Source organism: Clytia hemisphaerica, unplaced genomic scaffold, assembly GCF_902728285.1.
Source record: "Clytia hemisphaerica strain Z4C2 unplaced genomic scaffold, Clytia hemisphaerica genome assembly, whole genome shotgun sequence".
In the NCBI taxonomy this organism is placed as follows: Eukaryota; Metazoa; Cnidaria; class Hydrozoa; order Leptothecata; family Clytiidae; genus Clytia; species Clytia hemisphaerica.
Window position 1 is genome coordinate 6,235 of NW_027104216.1, and position 8,300 is coordinate 14,534.

The 8,300-nt window shown below is 35.3% G+C and overlaps 1 protein-coding gene across 1 annotated transcript; it reads left to right on the forward strand.

Moving 5' to 3' along the window:
• Positions 1–4,536: 4,536 nt before the first annotated feature.
• On the forward strand, positions 4,537–6,318 carry LOC136815736 (uncharacterized). The gene is made up of 2 exons (XM_067072183.1): positions 4,537–4,971; positions 5,506–6,318. Exons 1-2 carry the CDS (start codon positions 4,607–4,609, stop codon positions 6,284–6,286), a joined length of 1,146 nt encoding a protein of 381 aa, XP_066928284.1. The 5' UTR covers positions 4,537–4,606; the 3' UTR covers positions 6,287–6,318.
• Positions 6,319–8,300: the final 1,982 nt, after the last annotated feature.

The window sequence follows — 8,300 nt, forward strand, 5'->3', positions numbered from 1 at the left end:
CATTTTGGATTTTTTCTGCTGCTTTTGGACTGCTTCCCACGTGTTTCAAGTTCAATATGGCGCAGGATGTAAACAAACAAATTTTACGGTAGCCGGCCTATCGAACGATTACATTACGGCAACGACAAATTATAGTTAACGGCACCGTATGACATTCTTGGGCTATGATATCGATGGGCCACGTTAAACACGATAAAAAACTTTTTCCTTTTTTAAACTTTTTAAATTTTTTTTATATTTTCTTTATTTTCTTTGTTTCTTTAAATTTTATAAATATGTATTTTTTTATTATTTTTCTTTTGTTAAAAATCAATTTTTTTTTTTATTATTATTATTTTTCAACATTTTAATGTTTTATTTTCAAAAATAGTCATGACACTCATGGGCCACCATACATGTGTAGGTGCACAGAAAGACGTTTCGTAAGATTATGCAACGTACAGGACATTTATTGTTCTTTAGGTCCCAAAACAAACTCAGTCAGCAGTCAGTCAAATATCATGGGTCCTGTTTACGGATTTTGATTTGACTAATTAATAATGTAATAATAAGTTATTTACCCTGTGGTAAATATTGAAGTCTCTTTCTCTGTTTTTTTTTAATTAGTGGTTTTAGAAATCTTTTGCTCAACTTTGACTCAGTTGACCATAAAAATCTCTTCTGTGTGTATTTGTCCATAACTCTCTCGACATTTTCTTTTTTTCGTTCGTAAGCAGTTTTGTGCGAAAAATTATGAAAAACCTTGCAATAATAAGGCACAGTGATAAGATCCTTCCTTCGCCTACGATTTTTGAATTTTTTCTGGTTCCAGATAAACAGAAACCTAAATCTTTTTTCTCAGATTTATGTTCACACTTTATTCATTTTTGTTCTGATTTATCCTTAGATACACCCTTCTCACAGACCCGGTAGGATTTTTTCAGCCAGTGGGGATAGAAATAACGGATCGAAACTCGATGGAGATTAATATTCTCATTATTTTTTATGGTTGGGGACTTAAATTCTTCTGTTTTTAAGTCAGAAAATTCAGTGGGGGTGAGTGCAGTGAGGATTGATTAGTTTATTTGATTATTTTCAGTGGACAAAAATTGTGGGAAAACCTTTCTCCGTGGATGATATTTTGGATTTTGGACAATTCTTTCCAGTGAAAAGGGTTCCCAGTGGGTTTGTGAGAATTTGAAATTCAAGTTCCTTAAAGTAATTACGTCACGGGCAACCTCGTTCTTTACTTTTTGTAATCGTAATACATTTGAAGACTCAAAGGATTTGATCACCTTGGTAATGGTTTCAAAACGAGGCAGTCGTTGCACTCGAAATTGGAAGTTATTTGAGAAATACCAAAATTATTCCGGAGTTCTTATAATTAAAACAAAGGAGAATTTATGCTCGTAATTATTTCCACCACCACCGGACACGTCAGAAGAAAATGATACAAGCTACACTCCGGCGTTTTTTGTAGACAACTGCAATTTACTCTAGCTTTGACGCAGATGGTTCCCGCCCACGAAAGTCTACGATACGTCACAAAGGGAGGAACATGTATAAATAGTGCAGTTAGAGACCGAGTAAAGAAATACATACCGACTAAGGCCAATATCTGTTACCAGAATTAGAACTAACGACATTCCGTTCATAGCTATAAAAGCTGCGGAATTAAACAACGAAGACGGAGATTGAAAGAGACATGATAGGAGTATGACCTATTTTTATTTATATTGTCAACTGGCTCAAATTGTGTTTTGAATGAATGAATGGTCGAAATTGGTTCTTATCAAATGACCTTACTCAACGGTTAGCTCAGGTAGAGATCAGAATGTTGACAAAGCGAATTCGATTGAATTCCTATTAAAAGTTATATTTAACGTTAACATAAAAGTGACTGTTCGTTTATAATGCATATTTAGTACAAATTAGTATACCAGTAGAAATACTAGAGAGCGTTAACAGAACTTCGGGCAGAGCCCGAAGTCAAAACTCTTTACTATCTGCTCAACCAAGATGGACTTGAACGATTGAAGAACCGTAAGAAGTGTCTTTTTTGAATCAATGACTGCCATTAGAAGGACCTTTTTATAGGGGCTGTGCGGACCATTATATTGGGTGTTTCGTCTAAATTTGGGACACGTTATGCAACTTCTCGTTTGATGGGCCATCTATGGGCTTTCCGTTTGTTAGGGCCATTAACGGGTTACGAAAGGGTGATAATGGATTCAGATGGCTATTTCGCGTGGCCTCAAATGTTGAATCATTTGCTGAAATCAAATATACAAGATGACCTAGCATTAGGTCCTCTTGGCAATATATTTCATAGAGCTAAACGCTGTCAAGATATTATTATAAGTTGAATTAAGAATATAAGTTGATCGATGGTACGAAACCATAAACCGTTTTAGGTTACTGATCTCTCCGCTGAACATTCTCCCCTCTTTTAGCCCAGTCTATAGTAGTTATAACTCTCTAGCAAGCATCGTATTTGGTATGTAAACTTTGTTATTTTAAAGTCTTGAAGATATAGAAAAAGCTGTTGTTTTATTTATTGTTTGAGCTTCGTTTTGGCGGATGGCATAAGAGGTTTTGAACCTAGGGTTTAAAGTTAAGATAAATTAAGTTTTCGGTTATCTCAAAAATACTGACTCGCGACAATGCGTTTGCTCAACATAAACTTTTTAACCAGCTTGAAACTCTGCATAAAGTTCATCTTAAACGTTGACGATTTGAAAGCAACTTTAGTTCCAATTCAACCTCAAAAATTACAAAAAGGATCTGGGAACTATATTATTTTCTTTAAATTCCGAAAAACCCAGGCAATCAAAAACACAAACGAAAGAGATAGAAAAGAGCACGCAAAAGACTGAAGAAATCTGCTAAACCATCACAAGAAAATAAGCAACTATTTTCGAGAAGTCAAACATGAAGAAAGTAATACTTTTCATTCAAATTTTGGTGGTACTTGGCTCAAGCAGTTCAACCAACGAAGTAGGAAATGAAGAAGAACATACATACACGATGCATGGGATGGGCCCCCCCAGCGGTTTGCGTGAATGCGTGAATGGGCATTTTCGGTTGCGTGAATGTATGAAAATTGGAAAAAAAATGCGTGAATGCGTGAATTGAAAAAACTTGCGTGAACGTGAAAATTCACTTTTTGATTGCATGAATGCGTGAATCTGGGCTATTTTGTGCGTGAATACGTGAATTTTTCCTTTTTTCCACCGATCATGTGCAGTTTTCCCGATTTTCCAATGTTTCCCCGATTTTCCCCGAAAATTTTCCGATTTCCTGAAAAATCGGGTTATTGCGTGAAACCCGAGGAAAATTTGCCTGAATGCGTGAATTAAAGTAGTCACTAAAGAACGTCACAATACATCACTAAAGAACGTCACATGTCACATTCCCGTCTAATCATAAAAATGGATTTGGCCGTCCACAACCCCGACCGAAAGATATAAAGTGAGTCCACCCCTCCCGGATTATTTGACTTGCTTCTAGCCATTAAATATCCACTACCGGTTGAAAATTACGCATGCGCAGTATTATGAAATAGAATTGCAAGAAAGGTCCTTACTCCCTGTCCCAAAAGTAGTAACAAAACTAGTGACAAAAATAGTAACTAAGTGTAACAAATAAGTATTTTCGATTTTCGACCTATTTTGAAAATTTTTCGCGTGTATTTAATTTCGCGATTTTGTATTTTTGAAAAATTTAAACGGTATTAAATTTCGCGAAATTAAGTACCTGCGAAATTTTGTAACACGCGAAATATAATACCAACAAGGTATTTGCATTTTGCAAGGATTATTTAAGTTCCGAAAACGAGGTTTTCAAGAAACTTTACGAGTGAAAGTCTTAAAATAAAAATTGGGTTAAACCTGACCTTTTTTCACATCTACCAAGCTAAAAAGTTTTGAAGTTATCGTTAGAGAATTTGAACGAGACAAAGTAGCGAAGGAGAGATCAATGGAATGTGGTTTGTTCGGGAAGTTTTGGTCATTTTCCTCTGACTGTTTTTCTCCGTTAATCATCCCTGTCTCATTGAGCAAAAAAATGAGCCGAAGCGCAAAAGAAATGTCAGTCTTACTGCAATTATGTCAAAACTTTCTGTAAATTATTTTTTACAGATTATCCGTCGTCGTCGTCAAGAAAAGTCATAGTTGAAGTGATACACGTTCTTTTTAAGAGAAAACTATATAAGAACATAAGGCTTCGATGGACAAAATGTAAAGAACATTTTAAGGCTTTGGGGACTCAAAAACACCCGATTTCTTAGGACAGATATGATCAGCGGAATAAACCAATTTTATTATCTGGTCTAATTTTACCTCGTAAATTTGTTCTATAAGTTTTATCTATGCCTGGCTGGAAAAACACCATCTGTTCTAGTAATGATTTGAGCTGTTTTTGGATAGAAATGGTGCCCTGGAAATCGGCGAATCGGAGATCTATTGTGAAAATTAAAAATCTTTCCCAGCTGGAAAAAAAAAATTTGTTTATTTTTTATCGGTGGCTTCTACTGTCTTTCTAATTTGGAATAAACCTTTTAAAAAATAATTTTGCACATTTTCCTTACTAGGGAACTGGAAGAAAAAATTGATTCTCAATTCGAAACATGGTGCATTCATGGCAATCAGTCTTAATATTAATGGTTTTTGTATCATTATCGATGCTACTTGTATACCCAGTAGTCAATCACCCTCGACCCATAACTATACTACCTGCACTGCGAACATTGGTTGACCAGACAAAAATTGAAATCAAAATCACGAAAGAGAATAACAAGGAAAACACCGGATTGAAAATTCATCGAAAAACGAATATAACTCAATATATAAAGAGTTGGACAGGTGATTGCCCTTTTCCAAATTATGCATCTAAATTAGTGAATGAGTCATGGTTCCCAATGTTCTTGGAAACTTTACAAAAAGTTGATTTAAAGCCAACAAAAAATAAAAGAACAACTGAACACTGTACAAGGTATGTATGTCAACTTGACAACTTGAATGTATGCAACCCTACGCATTTTTTCCAGTAGATTAATCTTATTAGAGCAACAAGGTTTACAAAAACAAGAAAAGCTAAATTTTACGATTCAAATAGTAAACTTAGTGTAATTAGGTTTTCCCTAGCAACAGTTTAAGAACAATTTAGACTAGCACATGTCGTGCTGAACAATGAAAACAGCCGAGTCTCGACAAAAATGTGCAGCAGTTCTAGTCCAAAACTTTGTAGCAAAAACGTTTCAAAGGGCCATTTAGCCAGGAGCCATGGAATAAACGGTAAGGGGGACTATAAATTAGAGGGACCGATTTAAAAAAAAATGAAATGACAAAATTCCTTTGAAAGTTTTTGGCTCTTTCCCTTGAAAAAAGCTTTGACGGAGATTTTGACCCCTCCTGTAAGTAATCAATAGAGAATTTTTTTTTAAATCTACCCAAAAATAGAAGACGGTAGTCTAAGTAATACTACAAGAGTACTCCCTCTCAAATCTTTCTTTATCTTTTTATTCAGATGGTGGCATTTGACACCTCAGGCCGATTACAAAGACATCCCACCGCGCAAGCTTAAATGGAAAGAGCCAACAAGACCAGGTAAAGGTTTTATCAGACCCAACTGTACTTTTGGACAAGACTTAATACCGTGGACAAAATGTTCAAAGGCTCATAACAAGTTATGGAGAGAGTTGGATAAGATGGGAGCCATTTATTTTCCACGGTCAGGAAGTGAGCTCGGTGTCGTAAGAGGGAGTTCTTATTTATCCAGTGATGGAGACGTTGATATTTTTGTTGATATTCCACAAGAAAAACTTTATCAAATGCTACAAAAAGTATTAAAACCCTCTCCACATGTAGATGGGTCATTAAAAAGCCTCAGAGCTGAAATACACTGGCGTGTAAAAGGATGTGCTGAAATTCATTTAGTTTTTAATGAATGGATGGTTGACGAAATGACTAAAACTGGGCAATCAAGACCAACCCATAATTCGACATGTAATTGTTATATGGACTCAGCAAGGCTAACTTGTCATAAAGATGCTAAGAATCGCATGTATGCCCAATATGGGCCCTCATGGTTTGTGCCCCTTCACGCTAAATATTTGGATGATCCCCATTTAGCCAGAGGCAAAAGTATCCATACAAAATTGAATGAATTAGTCTCCAAAGACGGTCTAATACACGAGAATGCTATACAGAAACTTGATCAGAAAATTGTGTATACTAAAGACCAGATGGAGATGATTTTAGCACAATTAAATGTTCTTTATCAATTAATAAAGAAAGGATATCGTTAAATTTAGGATTCAGTTGATTTAGGATTTTTAGCACAGTAGTGTTGATTGGAAAAAGTGCGTGTCCCAAAGTAAGGTTACAAAAATAGACCCTCAGATGGGACTAGTTTTTTTTGAAAATTTTGCCAAAATTTTCCTCTTTTTTTCAAAACTTTAGCTACTCATGGAAGTGAAAAAAGGAACCCTTACCAGCGACACATCCCCGTACCCCTTTTTGCCCGAGTCTCCCATCCGGGTGCATATGATGTGTAATGAAAATAAGTTTTTTACTCCAGCATATTTGAATAAGTATAAAGTTAGAGAAAGGAAATGATAGAGTGATCCATTGCGCGAGCCTCAGAACACATCTTCTGAAAAACATTTTACAAAGTATGTTTTAAATATTTTATTATTAATTTCGCATAGCGAAGTATTACAATCGGTTTTCTATTTTCGCGGTAGTGCTAAAAATTAACACTCTGCACTCGTTCTTCGTGTTCATAATGCTCCACATGTTCTTCTAGAACTTTCTAGAATATTCTAAAGATGGACTCACGCACAAAGATGAATAATAGCGTTTCTTTAATAGGTACTTATTCAAAGTGAGTGTAACCAAGGGTTGGTAAACATTCCTCGTGAAAGCTTTTTAATGGCTGCTTGAAGTTAACACTTTTGTACACTTTCACTTTGCTGCTGTATGTTTTCTGGTAACTTGTAGAGTATTTAAAGAGGTTTATCATTCATTTACTACTTAGTATTTTATGTTTGTGTAGTTAGTGAATGCACCAATAAACTTTTACAGTGTGTTCAGTTATACAAATTAAGAGTTTTTGGATTCTTTTTCACGTGCACAACAACTGACAACAGGCAGAACCCTTCCATATTTCTCGGGTGCCTAATAAACGTACAGACCAAAATAAACGTACAGGGGGGGAATAAAATTGGAATTAATAACGTACCGCGAAAATAAACCAGGCGAAACAGAGAAAATAATAAAGGTACAGGGAAAAATCTACCAATTTTCAAAAGTAGAACATCAGTCGAAACGACTGATTAAGTAGGTATATCTCTTATAGATCAATGACAAGTACTACTTCTCAAAATCTCCCACAATTGACAATACGTTCGAATGTAATAAACCTTTCTACCGTCTTACTTACAAAATAACAAATTTTTCCAGTATGATGGGTCAAAAAAATAACTTACAGAGGAAATAAACGTCGGCGGGAAAATTTCAAAATAAATAAACGTACAGGTCCTAATCAGTGCGTACAGGCGGGAAATTTGACACGAAAAAAATAAACGTACATGTACGTTTTTAGACACCCGAGAGTAGTTTTGCATATAAATGAGTCGTTTTAAATATTGAGATATTAAGATATAAACTTTTTCAACTATGATTGTATGAAAAAACAGCCAATATGGCTGTGTCAAACAGCTGTTTTACTACTGTAATTTTAGAAGAAATCATTTCATGATTTTTAGCCCTAAATCATTGATGTTTGGCCAAGTTCAGGCCACAAACTTTTTTTATTTTTGCCTCCGAAAAACTGGGTCGAGCACGCCCAAAACATGTGAAGGTGAAAATCGTTGGAAAAAGTTATTGATTGTAACGAGTGGGAGAGCGTTAACATAGTGTGCAAGGGGGTTCCAGGTCCCACCTGAAAATTCAGGTCCCACCTTATCCTAAAATTCCCACCCTTCAGACAAAGACTCCCAGATCCCAGCTAAAAACAAAAAAAATATACTAATTCGAGGAACAAAACAAAATTTCTTTACCGTAATATAAAGATGCAATATATTACATATGATATATTAATATGTCTATTATATACATTTAAAAAGCAGATATATTAAGGCTCTCAGCTTATGCAAAATAAAAGCAGCTCTATTTTACTTTAACTTTTTCCAAAACACCCAAAGTTCCACCCAGAGAAATTAACTCCCACCTTAACTTGTTTCTCCCACCTAAAACCTGGAAAACCCCAAATCCCACCTGAAAATTTTCGACCCAAATCAGCAAAACCTCCCCCCCCCC

What these genes read in the sequence shown, in the direction of transcription:
- LOC136815736 (XM_067072183.1), top strand. Translation starts at nt 4,607, where the DNA reads ATGGTGCATTCATGGCAATCAGTCTTAATATTAATGGTTTTTGTATCA. An exon ending in ACAACTGAACACTGTACAAG is followed by an intron (nt 4,972 to 5,505) that starts GTATGTATGTCA and finishes CTTTTTATTCAG; the next exon opens with ATGGTGGCATTTGACACCTC.